The sequence below is a fragment of the Lacerta agilis genome, chromosome 14 (genome assembly GCF_009819535.1).
Source record: "Lacerta agilis isolate rLacAgi1 chromosome 14, rLacAgi1.pri, whole genome shotgun sequence".
NCBI lineage: Eukaryota > Metazoa > Chordata > Lepidosauria > Squamata > Lacertidae > Lacerta > Lacerta agilis.
This window is the reverse complement of record NC_046325.1, coordinates 22491999-22513522: the sequence shown is the minus strand read 5'-3', so window position 1 is coordinate 22513522 and position 21524 is coordinate 22491999. Positions and strand designations below refer to the sequence as shown.

The 21524-nt window shown below is 39.8% G+C and overlaps 2 protein-coding genes and 1 pseudogene across 2 annotated transcripts; all 3 read right to left on the bottom strand.

The window, feature by feature from the left end:
- Positions 1-3758: 3758 nt before the first annotated feature.
- LOC117057704 (olfactory receptor 14A16-like) lies at positions 3759-6484 on the bottom strand. Its single transcript, XM_033168544.1, has 2 exons — positions 5933-6484; positions 3759-4190 (listed from the first exon to the last, which is right to left on the bottom strand). The coding sequence occupies exons 1-2, from the start codon at positions 6482-6484 to the stop codon at positions 3759-3761; spliced, it is 984 nt and encodes a 327-aa protein (XP_033024435.1).
- A 3703-nt stretch (positions 6485-10187) lies between these two features.
- On the bottom strand, positions 10188-11180 carry LOC117057703 (olfactory receptor 14A16-like). The gene has a single exon (XM_033168543.1). It carries the CDS (start codon positions 11178-11180, stop codon positions 10188-10190), a length of 993 nt encoding a protein of 330 aa, XP_033024434.1.
- A 5395-nt stretch (positions 11181-16575) lies between these two features.
- LOC117057702 lies at positions 16576-17521 on the bottom strand (annotated as a pseudogene).
- Between the last annotated feature and the right edge of the window lie 4003 nt (positions 17522-21524).

Sequence of the window (21524 nt, the reverse complement as noted above, 5' to 3'; positions counted from 1 at the left end):
GTTGCCTCCTTTCCACCAGATGGAAGATTTTGAAAGAATGGGAAATAAATTGGTGTCCAAAAAAATGGCTGCAGATGAACATGGGAAGAAATACGAAGGGTGATATGGACAGAGGAAAGTTTGGACTTGTAACCAGCCCCCCCCCCCCCTCAAGAAACAACAACATGTGACAGTTACAATTCAAAAGTGAGAGATAATATATCAAAGTAAAATACACATCATATAATCATCAGCTAGGTGGAAATGAAAATAAAGTCCTAAACAAAGAAAAGAAACGTTGGCTTCGCAGAGTATAATGTGAAGCTGCACCACAATTGCCACAAAATCATCAAGACAGTCACAGTATTATTTCAGTAAATATTTGCCCAGGATATACAAAATCTTTCCCCTTAATATTTGACAGGGTTCAACATCACCAGGGTTTTAAGAAATGAAAAATAAAATAAATCATTTTTTTGAAACTCCTCAGATATTTTCCCAGATGAGAAAAAATAGATATTTAATTTAAATGTGAATTTACATTCAATTTCAGTGACTACTCCCATTGCCAACTGTAGACCTCTGAGTTAGAAATCTACAGCAAATTCATTTAATTCAAGTTGCAATTCACTTCCTACTATGAAAACACCTGAAAATATCCAGAAAATAGATGAAACAAATGTTGATGTACCTTGTGTTATGCCAGATTCATGAACAGAGGTAGAGAGTTCCAGGAGAGAGTCACTATTGGTGCAGGAGAAAATATGACAGATAGAGATGACAAAGGGAGTTTGACCGGTTCATTTCTTTCATTCAGAAAATTCAAAGAAAGTCATCTTACTATTTCTCTTCATATTCTTTTACTTCTCCAGTGCAGTTAAATGACTAGATGCCGCTCCAGCCAAACATGCAATTTTATAAGAATCCACTTTATCAACATGGGGAAGAAATTTATTAATATATCTTCTGTCTTCCTAGAGATTTGTTCTCATGGGAATTCAACACATCTCAGCATAAGGGTTGTACAGAAACAATAGTATAGTTTCATCAGTTTTGCTAATTTGATTAGGAAAGCATGTTTGTTTACGGTAGCATGAGAATAGCGAAACTAAGAGGGGAACTAATCATTTCACTACAGTTTTAACAAATGTACTCATGTGCATGCAATTCTTCTGGCATGGAAAGGTCTAATTGCATGTCTAGGTCCCCAAACCACCCCTCAAATAAAACACACCTCACCCCAGATATAATTTTAAGGTTTTTGGCATTAATTTGGCCACGACTTTATTGAATACAAAATAAGTGAGTGGTTGCTTAGGCATTGGTTAAGACTATCTGTCCCACTGGGGACAGAACTGACATCCAACCGCCTGTGGAGTCAGTATAGGGGAAAACACTTTGGGGAGAGAGTATGCGCCCATTCTCCCCTAATGCTCCCAGGGGCTCTTGCGTGGGCCCTGGCCCCCGACTGGGGGATACGGACAAGCATGGTGAGCCCCTGGATTCCTTTAACAGAATTCCCCTTGCAGCAGCAGCATTGAAGGAGCAGCCACAGCCAACCTGCCCCTTCGCAGCATAGGAGGGGCAACCACAGCCAACTCTGCCCCTCCTCAACCAATTTATAACCAATGCCTAACCGCCAACCTTACAAGTTGTGACTAATTGCTACACAGTAGGCGAAAACCAAATGGCACCAGCCAATCAGCCAGATGGAAAAATTCCTACCAGGCCCCTGCTGCAAAAGCAGATGACCCCATGACAGGCATAGCAAGGTCAATGCAGAGGCCTAATATCAGGGAGGGAGGGAGGCTGATCCGGTGCACGAAGCCAGGAGAACTCAGACGCTGCACGCAGCGTATTTTATAGGCTCTGGGCTGTCTATCAACAAGTTGCAACATATGAATCTCCCCAACGACAGCCAGAGCCCAATCATAGTTGAGGCCATCCAAACTCACCCGCCGAGCAGCAGCAGAGGGGTGACTTGTTAGCCCCCACCTCAACACGTGTTCTCCATGAAGGAGAACACACTTTGCCAGTGTTAATGATGAGCAGCACCACATAAAGCCTTGTGTCACAGGGCAAGCTGGTCAATATATCACACAGCTCAAGCTGGAGTTAACTCTTTATTAGTGAAACAGATCTGAGTTTCATGCCTAATGGCCACAGCAGCTCATGACTGCCTCCATGAAATCAGTAGTTCGGACTACATGAAATCAGTTGCCCACACTGAAAGTTCCCAGCTCCCCACAGCTGTATATGTCTCCTCCTCTCCAGGGCTTCTTGAACACAATAGGAGACTGCTCCTCCTCTCCTGGTTCTGGGAGAAAGTGGGGAAGGGAGCCTGCTGCCAAGCTGATGTCAGTCATGCACGTCACATGATGTGCTGACATCAGTTGTGAGTGCCTGTTTGCTTATTCTTCAGCATCTCATATGGTAATGGTTTGTAAATGGCAACATACCAATCATATGCCAAGGCTGTGAGAAGAATGAAATCAGGTATTGAAAAGATGAGAAAAAAGAGGACTTGAGAAACACATTCTGAATATATTAAAAAATGTGCCCGGTGTTTATTAGGGAATTGGCCATAGATTTGGGGATACTGACTGAAACTTGGCTCAGGTCCTGCATGGCTAAATTCATGAGAAGGAAGTACATGGGGGGTATGGAGGTGGTGCTCCAAAGCTACTGCCTAGATGTTGAGATTTCCCACAACTGCTGCCAGGTAAAAGACAAGGAATAGAAAAAGTATAGAAGCTGTAGCTCCCAGACCCCAGAAAATTCCATGAGAATAATTTCTGACAGAAAGGATTGATTAACTATTCTATGCTCCTTCATATCATTATTGCCTATGGAAAGAAGCAGAAAGGCATATTATGAAATCTAAGTCATTGTAGAAGGATAAGAAGATAGGAGAAGGAGGAGGGAAGGGGGAGGAGGAGGAGGGAAGGAGTGGAAGGAGGACTCTGAATATTTTCACTACTGTTATAAGCAATGCTATTATGCTTGCAAACTCGTGTGAATGCTGCTGAAGCACTATTTCATTTAAGAGCTTGAAGATTTAAAGAGTATGGTCCAAATTCAAAGTCTGTACTAGCAAATCTCATTGTTACCTCCCTAATAATCCAGAAATAATGTGATAGCTCAATTGTGAAAGGGGGGAGCCATTTCATAATATATCTGAAACAATGGTAACAGGGTGAATTGGAAGGTGAGAATAAGTTAATAGAGATGCTTTTGCTAGGTGACACAGACCAGCTTACCATATCCCAAACTGTTCATCTGAAAAATTCTAAAAATCAGCAACGATTTTCTACTCTTCTGCTTCTCTTAATTTCTGATCAGACACAGATACTTGGTAAAATCCCAGCAAGCCTCTATTAATCAGGAAGGGCCCCTCCCCTATTTCACATCAGAGAACTGACATCTCTATGATGTTTCTGGTGCCTGTTGAAAACTTTAATATTTCAAGAATCCTTCTGGGTGCAGATTTTTATCCCAGTAGGTATCTGTATTGGATTTGGAATTGTCTTTATATCTGGGTAGAAATCAACATTGTGATATTGTGAATGTCCCATCAGTAATGAAGCTTGGCAGATGAAACAATTCCCCTTCTCTCACACATACTATTCTGAGGGTTCTTCTAACCCCAGTGAGAGCCAAATTTGGACGGCAGGCCAAACCATTGCATTATCCCAACTTATACTGCCACCCTGTAAAATAATAGAGGTTGTAGTTCACAACATGTTCTCTGCATAGACAGGATGCCATACCACCCACATTTACACGAGCAAATTAATGAATGAGTTCTTAGAATGCCTCAAACCCAATAGTTTTAACAGGGAAAGTTTTATCTTATTGTTTCTCATGCTGTAGATTACTGGATTCATCAGTGGTGGAAACATGGAATATATAATGGTAAGTGCCAAGTCCAGATGTGAGGGGGTATTAGAGGTGGGCTTGAGGTAAGCAAAGCAGCCAGTGAATACAAATATGGAGAAAACAATGAGGTGTGGAAGGCCCGTTGAGAAGGCCTTTTGCCTCCCTTCAATAGAAGGGATTTTCAACACTGCAGCGAAGATGTGCACATAGGTTATGATGATGAAGATGAAACAACCTAACCCAATGACAGCACTTACCACAACAATTCCAATTTCAAGTAGGTACAAATCAGAGCAGGTCAGTTTCAGTAACTGTGGGATTTCACAGAAAAACTGATTGACAATATTTGAGCAAATATTGTCACAGCATAAAAATACAAGATAGAAACTCAAAATAGATAATAAAAACAAGAAGGAAAGCAAAACACACCAATACCCTCCCACAAACACATATAAAAGGATATAGGATGTTAATCAGCCAAAGACTTGGTTGAAGAGGAACATGTTCCTGAATTGCATTTCAAATTGTTTTTATATATGTAATCATTTTGTCAGTGGAGTGGCTAATTCTGCTAAGCCTGTCCATTCCCAGATAGGGAGCTTCTTGAATGAAAATGCAACCAAGGAATACTCAAAGCAAGCCAAGCAAACCAAAACAGGCTCTGTCCTTTATTTCTGCTGCACATCAGGTGACAACCCAAAGGTACTGCCCCAAACAAGGAAAATACAAAGTCTTTTATACATTTCTGTAATTAGCATTTAATTAACAAATTATGCCAAAGCCTGGTACATCCTAACACATGCCTACATAGTATTTGTTATAACTGTTTAGCCATTGCCAACTTTACACAAACACAAGGTTCATAGAAATATTTGCATACAGGGCAAGTTGACAGGGCAAGTCAGCAACCATCAGCCAGTAAAGTAAACAGAGCTGGCAAACTTCGGTACATTTTAAATAAATCAATAAATCAACAGCAAAACTTCTCCTCATTTTATTACAGGCCTAGGATCCCAAACTTTTGTGGTGCAAAGGCATTTCCTTCACAAGTCTGTGATGCATTTTGTTCCTGCATTTTATATATGTGTTTTGTTGTATAGTGAAATAGATTTGAAATGCTTCATAGGAAACAATTATTAAAATAATAAATAAAAATGCATACAGACTTACATACAAATGTGATGCTTTTTTGCTTTGCGATCAGTTTAATTTAAACTTCAATTTCACATACATAATTCAATGTCTATGTAAAGATTGATTGGTGCAGCTGAGCTAGTGTAATAGAATGATTCTGCATTGATATGCATCAAGGAATCAGAGCCGGGAGTGACTTGAAAGGTTATCTTGTTCAATGTCTTGCTGTAGCAGGAAACCAGTTACTACACATCCCTGATGGATGAACATTTAGTCTATACATAAAAAACGTCTAAGACTCTTGTTCATCACCTTCTGAAAAACATCTGTGTGACTATTGAACAGTTGATATTATTAGGAACATTCATAATGCTTAATAATAAAAAGTGCTCTTCTAATTTGATTATGTTAGTTCTGTTTTGCCTTGTAAAGCAGCCCTGAGTTGAATATATGTAACTCATGCAAACTTTCCTCATCAGACTTACAGTTTCCTATCATTTGAGTTATATACAGAATTTACATTTACATAATTGGCTGGGAAAGGTATAGAGGAGTGCCTTAAACCCAACAGCTTTAACAGAGCATTTTTAATTTCCTTATTTCTCATGCTGTAGATCACTGGATTCATCAGTGGTGGAACCATGGAATATATCACTGTAAATGCCAAGTCCAAGTGTGGTGGGCTATTAAATATGGGCTTAAGATAAGCAAAGTATCCAGTGGATACAAGTAGGGAGCAAACCATGAGATGTGGAAGGCAAGTTGAGAAGGCCTTTTGCTTCCCTTCATTAGAGGGGATTTTGAACACTGAGCTGAATATGTACACATAAGTTACAACAATGAAGATGAAGCAGCCTAACACAATGACTAAACTGAATGCAATAATTCCAATTTCAAGTAGGTACAAATCAGAGCAAGTCAGTTTAAGTAACTCTGGGACTTCACAGAAAAACTGATTGACCAGATTAGAACAAAAAGGGGGTGCAAACGTGCCCCCAGTATGTAACACTCCATAGAGAAAACTGATGATCCATACACTAGTGATCATTTGGGTGCAGGCCTGCCTATTCATCAACATCTCATACTGTAACGGTTTGCAAATGGCAATGTACCGATCATATGCCATGACTGTAAGGAGAAAGAAATCTGATGCCATGAAGAAGAGAAAAAAGAGTACTTGAGCAACACATCCCAGATTAGAAATGTACCTTGTATTTAAGATGGTATTGGCCATGGATTTCGGCATAATGACTGAAACTGAGCCAAGGTCTTGTAAGGCCAAGTTCATCAGAAAGAAGTACATGGGGGTGTGCAGGTGATGGTCAAAGGCTACTGCAGAGATGATGAGAAGATTTCCTGTAAGTGCTGCCAGATAAAAAGCAAGGAGCACAACAAAGTATAAAATCTGTAGCTCTCGAAGCTCTGAGAATTCTAGAAGAAGAAATCCTGACAGAGAGGTCTGATTAACTATGATTTTCTCCACCACAATCATGTTGCTGTGAAAGAAAGCAGAACAAAGTGATTAAAAGGTTGTTGTTTTTTTTAAAAAAGAAAAAAGAATAGGATGTCAAGAAAGAGTCCTGCACCGTCTGCAAAAGAAGATGGTAGTGTTCCTAACTTGATTTAGTGCCCCTTCTAACTACTCAACCTATTCCAGTGATAATTTGTGACAACATAGATCAGAACAGATTGTATCATATGATTTCCCTAAAGACTAATAATAATAATAATAATAATAATAAAGATTTTCTGTGCTGTCTTTTTTTCAGAAATAGTTAGATGATAGATAGATAGATAGATAGATAGATAGATAGATAGATAGTGCACCAACCGTGCAAGAAGTGAGTTCAAAAGTCTGGAAGAACATTGGAGCAATTCACATTAGAGGAATCCCAACCATGCGAACAATATTAACAAGAAACAAAAATTAGACTTTGGTTAGAGTTACTGATAAGCAAAACTTGGCATTTTGTGGTACAACTGAAAAATTGTACACTGTTGTCAAATGATTTTTTGGGAGGTTTGTAGAATATCTAGAGTAAAAATACAAAATGAGAACATAAAATGGCACGACAAAGGGAAGTTTGGACTTGTGATCAGCACAAAGAAAAAAAGTAGCTTGTGACTGGCATGAATGTAAAGTATAGAAACACAAAAACAGACAAAACAGAAGAAGTGTGCATGCACACAAAAGCTCATATCAAGAACAAACTTAGTTGGTCTCTATGGTTCTACTGGAAGGATTTTTATTTTTTTATTTATTTTGTTTTGACTATGGCAGACCAACACGGCTACCTACCTGTAACTAGACAAATCACGTGTTGATGTACTTTGTGTTGTGCTAGTCATGAAAAGAGAAAGAGAGTTGCACAAAGAGAGAGTTACAAAGTGACTATATGTGGAAGAGAGAATATTGCAGAGAACTAGAGAGGGGACAGAGAGTTGAAGGGATTTGTTTTTTTCATTGCAAGTGCAATTGAGAAAATGAGTATAAGCAGCTTACTATTATTCTTCATAGATTTCTCTCCACTACAGATTCTGTTTCATTGCATTGAAATTAAATGACTGCATATCTATCCAGCCATACGTGCAATTATATAAGAATCTTCCTACGCTTGGATCTACTATAAACATTTGTCAACATGGGGAGGAGATTTCTTAATAATCTTCTGTCTTTCTGGAGATTTGCTCCCACAGGAATTAAACACATATTAGAAATAAAACTTGTTTGCAAAATGCATGTATTAGGCATAATTGTGGGGAAATACAATTTTTAGAATAAATATTCATGTATCAATCATGTGCCAGCTCCATCTGGTACATAGGTTACCTGCCTGCAGACTGTTTCGCCAGAGTGATGCATGCTATAATTATCTCTCACTTGAACTACTGCAATGCACTCTACACAGGGCTACCTTTGTAGGTGATCCGGAAACTACAATAAACTAGAAAGCAGCAGCTAGACTGGTGACTGGGAATGACTGCTGAATCACATAACACCGGTCCTGAAAGACCTACATTAGCTCCCAGTACATTTCCGAGCAAAATTCAAAGTGTTGGTGCTGACCTTTAAAGCCCCAAATGGCCGTAGCCCAGTATACCTGAAGGAGCATATCCACCCCCATTGTTCAGCCCAGACACTGAGGTCCAGCTCTGAGGGCCTTCTGGCAGTTCCCTCACTGTGAGAGGTTACAGGGAATCAGGCAGAGGGCCTTCTTGGCAATGGTGCCCACCCTGTGGAATGCCCTCCCATCAGATGTCAAGGAAATTAACAACTATCTGACTTTTTGAAGACATCTGAAAGCAACCCTGTCTAGGGAAGATTTTAATGTTTGATGTTTTATCATGTTTTTAATATACTGCGGGAAGCAGTGAAAGATATGCATGCCTGGCGTGCTCTGGTCCATGGGGTCACAAAGAGTCGGACACGACTGAACGACTGAACAACAACAACAAACCACTTGAAAATACTCCCCGGATAATTCGTCAAGTGTCTTTCCTGATGCTATTTCCCCAGACAACCCCACATTTCATTTTGATATGATCTTAGTGGCAGCTCCTGCTGATTGTGGGTCTATATTGGATATTAGTGATGAGTGAGAAACTTGGATAGCTATTCACACTCCCACATGTGGTCATGCTTTGGAAATTCATAATTCTCTAAAGGTTGCAATGCAATTCTTCATAGAAAAATGTGGATTTCAGTTCTCATTAGCTCAGCCAGCATAACCAATTCTAATTCATGGTGAGAGGTGTAGACCAAAACATCAGGAGGGCAGCTCATCAAAGAAGACTACTGTAACAAAAACAAGAACAAGAACCACTCACCTGGGGCTCCGGGTGGGCAATGTTTGCTGCTCAGTGTGGCCACAGTATGTTCAGGAATGCTGCCACATTCTGGCATGGTGGGGTGGTGGTGGTTACATGGCGCCACCCCACCTTCAGCCACAATGGCTTTACAAGTGTGTGGGGGGGGGGAAGTGTCCACAAGGCCAATTAGGGCAGGGACTTAGGGGCTGCATCCAGCTTCTTCAGGTATTGCAAGATATGGTGGTTTGACTCACTGGATCAGAGTATCATCATCCTTCTTGCATAAACTAGACTTCCCAGAACTGGTGTCCTCCTGATGCTTTAGAATCCCAACTTCTATCAGCTCCAGCTGATAGTCAATAGTCACTTATGATGAAAGCCATAGACCAAAGCATGTGGAGGTCAAAACATGTGTTGAGGTTAGCCAGTCTTGTTCTAAATAATGGATATTTATTCTCAATGTATAATAGACTGAGGAGATATCAGAGCAATATGGATCACCAGGTCATGTTTATAAGAATTAGAATTTGAGAAAATAAATGTGGCTAGATTTATGACTAATTCAATATAGTGTTAAGTTATATAATATGCCAAGCTATGAGATGTATAGTTCACAATGTTCATATCTTGCAGAGTTTGTTAAAACTAGTTTTCAACCAGATGGGAAATGTAACCAGCTGAGTAACAACAACAATACACCGAAACATCCTGGAAGAACTGACAGTTTATTAAATCATTAGGCAGTAAAACAATTGTAACATTTGCATATTAATAAACTGCATATTAATTCAAAACCCTCAACCGAATTTATATGAACCTAAAGACTGCAATATATACCATTTCATTTGCATCTGAGTGCACTGCAATTTTGTATCATTCTAACTCCAACAGCAACAGGTTTATATGCTAGACAAGAATCCTACTTACTGTGAATATTCTAAGCCCTCAGTGGATTCTTCCTCCCACTCAATTCAACAGGACGTTCAGTCTACCAGGAGTTCGCCTTGACACAGGGACTAACAATATACACAAACACCAGCAAATATGATAAAAGTGTGAATTGTGCAGTTGAGCTGAGGAATGGAAGGTGGCTGACTTTGTTATACCTCACTGTACCTAATGCAGACTTGGAGTTCATAGTGACCTCAAAGATGATGGTGTCAAAAGCATTGCTGATGAAGAAAATTCACTTTTAGAGCATGATAGATGACCACCCAAGGCTATACTTAAATTCTTATAGGATTCCTGTTCATCGTGGGGTTTGTTTGTTTTGAGAAAGTATGTTCTACTGTCAGATAGGTCAGGCTATCAGTATCTTATCCCTAATGCTGGTCCTACATTCTTCAAATTTTCATCATAGGATTTGCAGTTTACTATCATTAGTGTTATATAAAGAATTTTCCTTTACGAATTAGACTGGAAATGTTTTTCATGGAGGAGTGTCGCAAACCCAATAGTTTTGACAGCGCATTTTTAATCTCCCTATTTCTCATGCTATAGATTACTGGATTCATCAAGGGTGGGAAAATGGAATATATCACTGTAAATGCCCAATCCAGATGTGATGAGCTGCTAAAGGTAGGCTTGAAGTATGCAAAGAAACCAGGGAATAAAAATAGGGAGTAAACTATGAGATGGGGAAGGCAAGTTGAGAAAGCCTTTTGCCTTCCTTCAGTAGAGGGGATTTTCAGCACCGCAGTGAAAATGTACCCATAGGTTATAATGTTGAAGATAAAGCAGCCAATCCCAATGACAGCACTTATCACAATAACTCCTACTTCCACTAGATACAAATCAGTGCAGGCCAGCTTAAGTATCTGTGGGATTTCACAAAAAAATTGATTGACAACATTGGAACAAAAGGGGGATGCAAAGGTGCCTCCTGTGTGTAACACTCCATAGAAAAAGCTGCTGATCCATACACTGCTGATCATTTGGATGTAGGTTTGTCTATTCATCAGAATCCCATACTGTAATGGTTTGCAAATGGCAACATACCGATCATATGCCATGACTGTGAGAAGAAAGAAATCAGATGCCATAAATGACACAAACAAGAGTACTTGTGCCACACACCCAGAGTAGGAAATGTACCTGGTGTTCATGAGGGAATTGACCATGGATTTGGGAATAATGACTGAAACTTGTCCCAGGTCCTGCAAGGCTAAATTCATCAGGAAGAAGTACATAGGGGTGTGCAGGTGGTGGTCAAGGGCTACTGCAGAGATGATGAGAAGATTCCCTGTGACAGTTGCCAAGTACAATACCAGGAATATAATGGAATGTAAAATTTGTAGTTCCCGAACGTCTGAGAATTCTAGGAGGAGAAATTCTGAGAAATATGATTCATTATCCATGCTCTGCTTCTTCACATTCATGTTGCTGTGGAAGGAAGCAGAAATACTGCCTTTGGAACAGGAGCCCTTTTCATTTAAGTTTTTGTTGCTGATGGTGATGTCTAAGTTATTGTAGCAGGCAGCAACGTCCTTAAGGAGTTAGTATTTTGTGGGGGAGGGGGGAATGGGCCCCAAAAATGATGATGGTGATGACAATAATGATGATGACTGTGAATACTAGTGCTATTTTTAGTAGCAATGCAATCATATTTGCAAGGTCATTATTGTTTGTACATAACACTGGTCCACTATTTCCCTTAAGTGTTTGACAATTTAAAGGATTAAGATGCCAAATATCCCACTTTCTGCTGATTGTTTTGAATGTGGATCAGATTCACATACACAATAACATTGTCCAAGTCCAATCAATACTAGCCAGATATTCTGCCCCCACTAATATTGTAGAGGGGTAAAGTCCATTTCATAATTTATTAGAAACCATAATGACAGTGTGACTCCGACATGAGCTTACTCATCACAGTCAATAGTCATCATCTTTAACATTCTGCTAATTACTAAGGAGCATTTTACTATTGCTTTTTTCTCTTTATTTCTCATCACGGACAAATGTTCTTAAAACTACAATTAACTTCAAATTTAATGGGAAAGGTCCCAGCTTAGGAAAGAGCACATGTTTCCACAGATCAGCGTCTGGGATCTCCATGGACTAAGGAAGATCACTGCCTCACTTCCTGTGGAGCTGCGGCAAATCAGGGTAGCCCACCTTTCCCCAACCTGGTGCCCTTCAGATGTTTTGGACTCGAACTTCCTAAGCACTGAGATGGCTGCCTGGGTCAAAGGAATTGTAGTCCAAAACCTAATTAGGGCAGCAGGTTGAGGGAGGCTGGTGTTCATAAAAACATAGGTAGCCAGTTTATACTGGGTCAAAACCAGTTGTCCATCTAGCTCAGTATTGACTACAATGAATGGCAATGGCTTGCCGGTTATCAGACATTATCCCCCACCACCACCACCTGCCCTAAGTTAAGATGATTGGGATCTTCAGCATACAACACAGATGTTCCAAGTTGCAGACCTTTCCCACTGGCAATGCTGAGGCAGAGGTACCAATGGTTTGACTCAGCATGAGGCAGTTTCCTATGTGACAATGGTTGCCTCCTTTCCACCAGATGGAAGATTTTGAAAGAATGGGAAATAAATTGGTGTCCAAAATAATGGCTGCAGATGAACAGGGGTAGAAATACGAAGGGTGATATGGACAGAGGAAAGTTTGGACATGTAACCAACCCCCCCCCCCCCCAAGAAAAAACAACATGTAACAGTTACAATTCAAAAGTAAGAGAGAAAATACCATAGTAAAATACACATCATATAATCATCAGCTAGGTGGAAATGAAAATAAAGTCCTAAACAAAGAAAAGAAACGTTGGCTTCGGAGAGTATAATGTGAAGTTGCACCACAATTGCCACAAAATCATCCAGACAGTCACAGTATTATTTCAGTTAATATTTGCCCAGGATATACAAAATCTTTCCCCTTAATATTTGACAGGGTTCAACATCACCAGGGTTTTAAGAAATAAAAAATAAAATAAATCATGTTTTTGAAACTCCTCAGATATTTTCCCAGATGAGAAAAAATAGATATTTAATTTAAATGTGAATTTACATTCAATTTCAGTGACTAGTCCCATTGCCAACTGTAGACCTCTGAGTTCGAAATCTACAGCAAATTCATTTAATTCAAGTTGCAATTCACTTCCTAGTATGAAAACACCTGAAATATCCAGAAAATAGCTACAACAAATGTGATGTACCTTGTGTTATGCCAGATTCATGAACAGAGGTAGAGAGTTCCAGGAGAGAGTCACTATTGGTGCAGGAGAAGATATGACAGATAGAGATGACAAAGGGAGGTTGACCGGTTCATTTCTTTCATTCAGAAAATTCAAAGAAAGTCATCTTACTATTTGTCTTCATATTCTTTTACTTCTCCAGTGCAATTAAATTACTAGTTGCCGCTCCAGCCAAACATGCAATTTTATAAGAATCCACTTTATCAACATGGGGAAGAAATTTATTAATATATCTTCTGTCTTCCTAGAGATTTGTTCTCATGGGAATTCAACACATCTCAGCATTAGGGTTGTACAGAAACAATAGTATAGTTTCATCAGTTTTGCTAATTTGATTAGGAAAGCATGTTTATTTAGGGTAGCATGAGAATAGCGAAACTAAGAGGGGAACTAATTATTTCACTACAGTTTTAACAAATGTTCTCATTTGCATGCAATTCTTCTGGCATGGAAAGGTCTAATTGCATGTCTAGGTCCCCAAACCACCCCTCAAATAAAACACACTTCACCCCAGATATAAGTTTAAGGTTTTTGGCATTAATTTGGCCACAACTTTATTGAATACAAAATAAGTGAGTGGTTGCTTAGGCATTGGTTAAGACTATCTGTCCCGCTGGGGACAGAACTGACATCCACCCGCCTGTGGAGTCAGTATAGAGGAAAACACTTTGGGGAGAGAGTGTGCGCCCATTCTCCCCTAATGCTCCCAGAGGCTCTTGCGTGACCCCGGCGCCCAACCAGAGGATACGGACAAGCATGGTGAGCCCCTGGATTCCTTTAACAGAATTCCCCTTGCAGCAGCAGCATTGAAGGGGCAACCACAGCCAACCTGCCCCTTCGCAGCATAGGAGGGGCAACCACAGCCAACTCTGCCCCTCCTCAACCAATTTATAACCAATTTATAACCAATCCCTAACCGCCAACCTTACAAGTTGTGACTAATTGCTACGCAGTAGGCGAAAACCAAATGGCACCAGCCAATCAGCCAAATGGAAAAATTCCTACCAGGCCCCTGCTCCAAAAGCAGATGACCCCATGACAGGCATAGCAAGGTCAATGCAGAGGCCTAATATCAGGGAGGGAGGGAGGCTGATCCGGTGCACGAAGCCAGGAGAACTCAGACGCTGCACGCAGCGTATTTTATAGGCTCTGGGCTGTCTATCAACAAGTTGCAACATATGAATCTCCCCAACGACAGCCAGAGCCCAATCATAGTTGAGGCCATCCAAACTCACCCGCCGAGCAGCAGCAGAGGGGTGACTTGTTAGCCCCCACCTCAACACGTCTTCTCCATGAAGGAGAATACACTTTGCCAGTGTTAATGATGAGCAGCACCATATAAAGCCTTGTGTCACAGGGCAAGCTGGTCAATATATCACACAGCTCAAGCTGGAGTTAACTCTTTATTAGTGAGACAGATCTGAGTTTCATGCCTAATGGCCACAGCAGCTCATGACTGCCTCCATGAAATCAGTTGTTCGGACTACATGAAATCAGTTGCCCACACTGAAAGTTCCCACCTCCCCACTGCTGTATATGTCTCCTCCTCTCCAGGGCTTCTTGAACACAATAGGAGACTGCTCCTCCTCTCCTGGTTCTGGGAGAAAGTGGGGGAGGGAGCCTGCTGCCAAGCTGATGTCAGTCATGCATGTCACATGATGTGCTGACATCAGTTGTGAGTGCCTGTTTGCTTATTCTTCGGCATCTCATATGGTAATGGTTTGTAAATGGCAACATACCAATCGTATGCCAAGGCTGTGAGAAGAATGAAATCAGGTATTGAAAAGATGAGAAAAAAGAGGACTTGAGAAACACATTCTGAATATATTAAAAAATGTGCCCGGTGTTTATTAGGGAATTGGCCATAGATTTGGGGATACTGACTGAAACTTGGCTCAGGTCCTGCATGGCTAAATTCATGATAAGGAAGTACATGGGGGTATGAAGGTGGTGCTCAAAAGCTACTGCCTAGATGTTGAGAAGATTTCCCACAACTGCTGCCAGGTAAAAGACAAGAAATAGAAAAAGTATAGAAGCTGTAGCTCCCAGACCCCAGAAAATTCCATGAGAATTATTTCTGACAGAAAGGATTGATTAACTATTCTATGTTCCTTCATATCCTTATTGCCTATGGAAAGAAGCAGAAAGGCACATTATGAAATCTAAGTCATTGTAGAAGGATAAGAAGATAGGAGGAGGAGGAGGGGAGGGGGAGGAGGAGGAGGGAAGGAGTGGAAGGAGGACTCTGAATATTTTCACTACTGTTATAAGCAATGCTATTATGCTTGCAAAATCGTGTGAATGCTGCTGAAGCACTATTTTATTTAATTGCTGGAATATTTAAAGAGTATGGTCCAAATTCAAAGTCTGTACTAGCAAATCTCATTGTTACCTCCCTAATAATCCAGAAATAATGTGATAGCTCAATTGTGATAGGGGGGGAGCCATTTCATAATTTATCTGAAACAATGGTAACAGGGTGAATTGGAAGGTGAGAAAAAGTTTATAGAGATGTTTTGCTAGGCTGAATCTTGAACGATAAGAAAGACATTTTCATGAGATGCAGTAACAAGACCCACAAGATGTTGATGGTTAAGGGTCTTGGTACTGCATTACATCCAAATGTCTTTCTTATATGCCGTGGCAGGTATGAAACACACTTGCTACATTATCCATTGAAAACAACATTGTCCTAAACCTTGATCTCTCAGCCACTGTGCTACAGTTTGCACTACCCAAAGTTCAAGAAGTCCCATTCTGTGCAGTGGCAGTGCACTATGCAACACAACAAAACTATTACTTGCAGTATTTTTTTTTTTGTTGGGAATCCTATCTTTTGGTTAGTGTTCTGCATTTAAGAATATTCATTATATTTATCTTTGGAAAAATAAATAAATATTTATAAATAAGAATGCACCAGCTGAATTATAAAGCTTACAACTTTAATTTGTTATTATTTATATAATATTTATGGTATTTACATCATTTGAAGTTATAAGTGCTTGGTAACATGGCCTCAACGTAAAGCAGCATTGTATTGATTCTTTTACCTAGCACTGAAACATAAGCTGACTTTTAAAGCTATTGAAGGAAGACCAGTTTTTGAAGTTAGTACCCATACAATTTACAGAATCTTGAAAGAAATTTGCTGATAAATTCTATGCACCCTTCATCTGCGGATCACAGGACAGTTTACAATATAAAAACACAAAAACACATAATAGAGTAACAGACAAAACAGCAACCCATCCACTTTTAAAGGCCACAGATTATTGAATTAGCCCAAGGCTTGGGCAGCATAGCCCCAAAGTCACTTATGATGGGAGCTAGAGACGAAACATGTGTACGGTCTGAAGGGCAAAGAAGGATATTTTAACCACTACACCAATTCTCACAATTTGCAATATAAGCAATGTACTCCTTCTAGATCAATTGAGAAAACAAAGCTTAATCAATTCAGCTGCTTCAAAGTTTCCCTCATAGAATTTCCAGTTTCCTATAATTAGTGTCTATAATGTATAAAGATATTTTCCTTCACAAAATAAGACTGGAAAAGTTTTTCATAGAGGAGTGACGAAAACCAATAGCTTTGACAGGGCATTTTTAATCTCCCTATTTCTCATGCTATAGATGACTGGATTCATCAAGGGTGGAACCATGGAATACAGCACTGTAAATGCCAAATCTAGATGTGGTGAGGTATTAGAGGTAGGCTTGAAGTATGCAAGTATCCAGTGAATACAAATAGGGCCTAAAACTATGAGATGGGGAAGGCAAGTTGAGAAAGCCTTTTGCCTTCCTTCAGTTGAGGGGATTTTCAGCACCGCAGTGAAGATGTACACGTAGGTTATGATGATGAAGATAAAGCAGCCAATCCCAATGACACCGCTTAACACAAGAACTCCGATTTCCACTAGATACAAATCAGTGCAGGCCAGTTTAAGTAACTGTGGGATTTCACAAAAAAATTGATTGACAACATTTGAACAAAAGGTGGGTGCAAAGGTGCCTCCCGTGTGTAACAATCCATAGAAAAAGCTGCTGATCCATACACTGCTGATCATTTGGATGTAGGTTTGCCTATTCATCAGAATCCCATACTGTAATGGTTTGCAAATGGCAACATACCGATCATATGCCATGACTGTGAGAAGAAAGAAATCAGATGCCATAAATGACATAAACAAGAGTACTTGTGCCACACACCCAGAGTAGGAAATGTACCTGGTGTTCATGAGGGAATTGACCATGGATTTGGGAATAATGACTGAAACTTGTCCCAGGTCCTGCATGGCCAGGTTCATCAGGCAGAAGTACATAGGGGTGTGCAGGTGGTGGTCAAAGGCTACTGCAGAGATGATGAGAAGATTCCCTGTGAAAGTGGCCAAGTACAGTACAGGAATATAATGGAATGTAGAAATTGTAGTCCCGAACCTCTGAGAATTCTAGGAGGAGAAATTCTGAGAAAGATGATTGATTGTCCATGCTCTGCTTCTTCACATTCATGTTGCTGTGGAAGGAAGCAGAAATACTGCTTTTAAACAGGAACCTTTTTTCATTTAAGTTTTTTTTTTTTTTTTTTTGGCTGATGATTTGTGTACGTTATTGTAGCAATGTCCCTTAAGGAGTTAGTATTTGGGGTGGGGGAGTGGGCGCATGGGCACCAAAGAATGATGATGGTGCTGATAATGTGATGACTGTGAATACTAGTGCTATTCCAGATTAGCAATGCAATTATATTGCAAGGTCATTGTTTGTTCATACCATTAGGCTTCGCAGATTATAATGTGAAGCTGCACCACAATTGCCACAAAATCATCAAGACAGTCACAGTATTATTGTCAGTTAATATTTGCCCCAGGATATACAAAACCTTTCCCCTTAATATTTGCCAGGGTTCAACATCACTAGGAGTTTTAAGAAATAAAAATAAAATAAATCATGTTTTTAAACTCCTCAGATATTTTCCCAGAAGAGAAAAAATAGATATTTAATTTAAATGTGAATTTACATTCAATTTCAGGGACTAGTCCCATTTCACACTGTAGACCTCTGAGTTCGAAATCTACAGCAAATCATTTAATTCAAGTGCAATTCACTTCCTACTATGAAAACACCTGAAAATATCCAGAAATAGATGCAACAAATGTTGATGTTACCTTGTGTTATGCCAGATTCATGAACAGAGGTAGAGAGTTCCAGGAGAGAGTCACTACTGGTGCAGGAGAAAATATGACAGATAGAGATGACAAAGGGAGGTTGATCGGTTCATTTCTTTCATTCAGAAAATTCAAAGAAAGTATCTTACTATTTCTCTTCATATTCTTTTACTTCTCCAGTGCAATTAAATGACTAGATGCCACTCCAGCCAAACATGGGATTTTATAAGAATCCACTTACGTTGGTATCTATTAGGACAATAAACATTTATCAACATGGGGAAGAAATTTATTAATATATCTTCTTTGTTCCTAGAGATTTGTTCTCATGGGAATTCAACACAACTTAGCATTAGGGTTGTACAGAAACAATAATATATTTTAGTCAGTTTTGCTAATTTGATTAGGAAAGCAAAGCCTGTTTGTTTAGGGTAGCATGAGAATAACAAAACTAAGTGGGGAACTAATCATTCCACTACAGTTTTAACAAATGTACTCATTCGCATGCAATTCTTCTTGCATGGAAAGGTCTAATTGCCAGTGTTAATGATGAACAGCTGCACATAAAGCCAGTGTTAATGATGAACAGTAGGATCTGGTTGAAGTTGTGAATTCTCATACCCCATTTGATATATCATCACCTATTGTAAATTAAGTTGCTTGCTGCCACATCATCTCCACCCCAAATGATAGCCGGTTGGGTCATCACCTGTCAAGCCGAATGACACTCCTGCAGCATGTGGGCGATGCTATGAAGGTGGCTTTCATCCACACCCACACCCCCGCTCAGCCTGTTGGGTTATTCCAGAAGGGGAGCTACTTGACTTTGGCTGATCCTCAACCCTGCTTTTACCAATCTTATCTCTATGCTGCTCTCTATTGATATTTTTACCTCACCTTGATTGGGATACAGGCCCTAGCTAATAGCAGACCCCCTCCTCCCAACCTCCCCAAAGATACATTTACAGCCAACTTGAGTTTAGCAAAGGAGACAAATAAATTAATTTAACCGTTCATACTACACTGAGTGAACTCCAAGATTTAAACAACAACTTAAGCTTAACTGAGCATTTTCTCCTGTTTATACAGAAGTATGTGAAATATACACTTCGTTGTGGCCAGGGAGAAGTCCCTGTATGTGTCTGAAGAAGTGTGGCATGCACACAAAGCTCTATACCAAGAACAAACTTTGTTGGTCTCTAAGGTGCTACTGGACAATTTTACACACACACACACACACACACACATGTTCTGACTTCGTCAGACCAACACGGCTACCTACCTGAGTCTAGAACGATAAGAAAGACATTTTGCTGAGATGCAGTAACAAGACCCACAAGATGTGATGGTTGAGGGTCTTCTAACCTGCATCTCATCCAATGTCTTTCTTATATGACGTAGCAGGTAAGAAACACACTTGCTACATTATCCATTGAAAACAACATTGTCCTAAACTTTGATCTCTCAGCCACTGTGCTACAGTTTGCACAATCCAAAATTCAAGATAGTCCCATTCTGAGAAGCTACACAGTGCACTATGCAACACAACAGAACTATTACTTGCAGCATTTTGTTTTATTTGTTGGGATTCCTATCGTTTGGTTAGTGTTCTTCATTGTAGAATATTCGTTATATTTATCCTTTGGAAAAAATAAATAAATGTTATAAATAAGAAAAAACCCAGCTGATTATTAAAGCTTACAACTTTAATATTAATGTAATATTTATGGTATTTACATTATTTGAAGTTCTAAGTGCTTGGTTACATGGCCTCAAAGTAAAGCAGCATTGTATTGAGTCTTTTACCTAGCACTGAAACAGAACCTTACAATTTACAGAATCTTGAAATAAATGTTATAACACTTGCTTTTTGCCACTCTAGCTTACTGCAGACAGTACATTATATAAAAAAAACCAGCCAGTGAGCTCAGCTTGGTGCCCCCTAACATTGATGACCTAGATGACTGTCCATCTTTTGCACCCCTAAGTCTGGCCCTGGTTGGTTACTTCAAAGGTTATCTTGTCCAACACTTGCCAATGCAGGAAATCCACTAGTACAGCCTCACTGGCAAACAGCCACCCAGGCTTCTCGAGAAACCCACTTTTGAGAAAGTCTGCTTCTACTGCCAAACGCTCGTTCTATCATGAACTAATTCCCAATATTAAATCAAAATATACATACAAAATATACAAATCTTTTTATTTGAACCTATTGTTGTGGCTCTTGTGCTTCCTGAGCAACACGAGAACGCTGAACTAAGCATATCCAATTCCTTCAACCGATCCTTATAAGACTCCAGTTTTCTATCATAAGAGTTATACATAGAATCACCTTTGCAGCAGCATAAGACTGCAGAAGGTTATTCAAAGGAAAAAACCTCAAATGCAATAGATTTGGACACAGCATTTTTTATCTCATTGTTTCTCATGCTGTAGATAATTGGATTCATCAAGGGAGGAACTATGGAGTAGACCATGGCAAATGCCAAATCCAGATGCGATGGGGTGTCAGAGGCAGGCTGGAGGTAAGCAAAGTATCCGGTGAATATAAACAGGGAGAAACAAATAGGTGTTGGAAGGCATGTTGAAAAAGCCTTTTGCCTTCCTTCAGTAGAAGGTATTTTCAGAACTGCAGTAAAAATTTGCACATAGGTACCATGATGACGATAAAGCTTCCTGTCCCAATGACAATACTTAACCCAACAACTCCAATTTCATGAGGTACAAATCAGAGTCAGGCCATCTTAAGTAAATGTGGGATTTCACAGAAAAATTGATTGACCACATTGGAGCAAATTTAGGTGCAAAGGTACCTCGGTGGTGTAACACTCCATAGAGAAAGCTGATGATCCAACATCACAATCATTGGATGCTAGGCTTGCTTATTCATCAGCATCTCATAATGTAATGGTTTGCAAATGGCAATGTACCTATCATACGCCATGGACTGTGAGAAGAGAGAAATCTGATGCTACAAAGAAGACATACAAGAGGACTTGAGCAACACACCCAGAGTAAGGAAATGTGTCTGGTACTCATGAGGGAATTTGCCATGGATTTGGGGATATGACTGAAACTGAGCCAATGTCCTGTACAGCCAAGTCATCAGGAAGAAGTACATAGGGGTGTGCAGGTGGTGGTCAAAGGCTACTGCAGAGACGATGAGAAGATTTCCTGTAACTGTAGCAAGATAAAAAGCAAGGAATCCGAAGAAGTGTAGAATCTGCAGTTCCCGAATCTGCGAGGAATTCCAGCAGATAAACTCTGACGGAGAAGATTGATTAATTATTTTTTCCTCCTTGACATCCATGCTGCCTCTGGAAGGTAACAGAAGAACAGTGTTAAAAATG

Excerpts from the sequence above, each read along its gene's own strand:
- LOC117057703 (XM_033168543.1), bottom strand. The coding sequence starts at position 11,180 with ATGAATGTGAAGAAGCAGAGCATGGATAATGAATCATATTTCTCAGAA.
- LOC117057704 (XM_033168544.1), bottom strand. The coding sequence starts at position 6,484 with ATGATTGTGGTGGAGAAAATCATAGTTAATCAGACCTCTCTGTCAGGA. Across the intron at positions 4,191-5,932 it reads TCAATCAGTTTTTCTGTGAA|TTTTTCTGTGAAATCCCACA; the intron begins GTCCCAGAGTTA and ends ATTGTCAATCAG.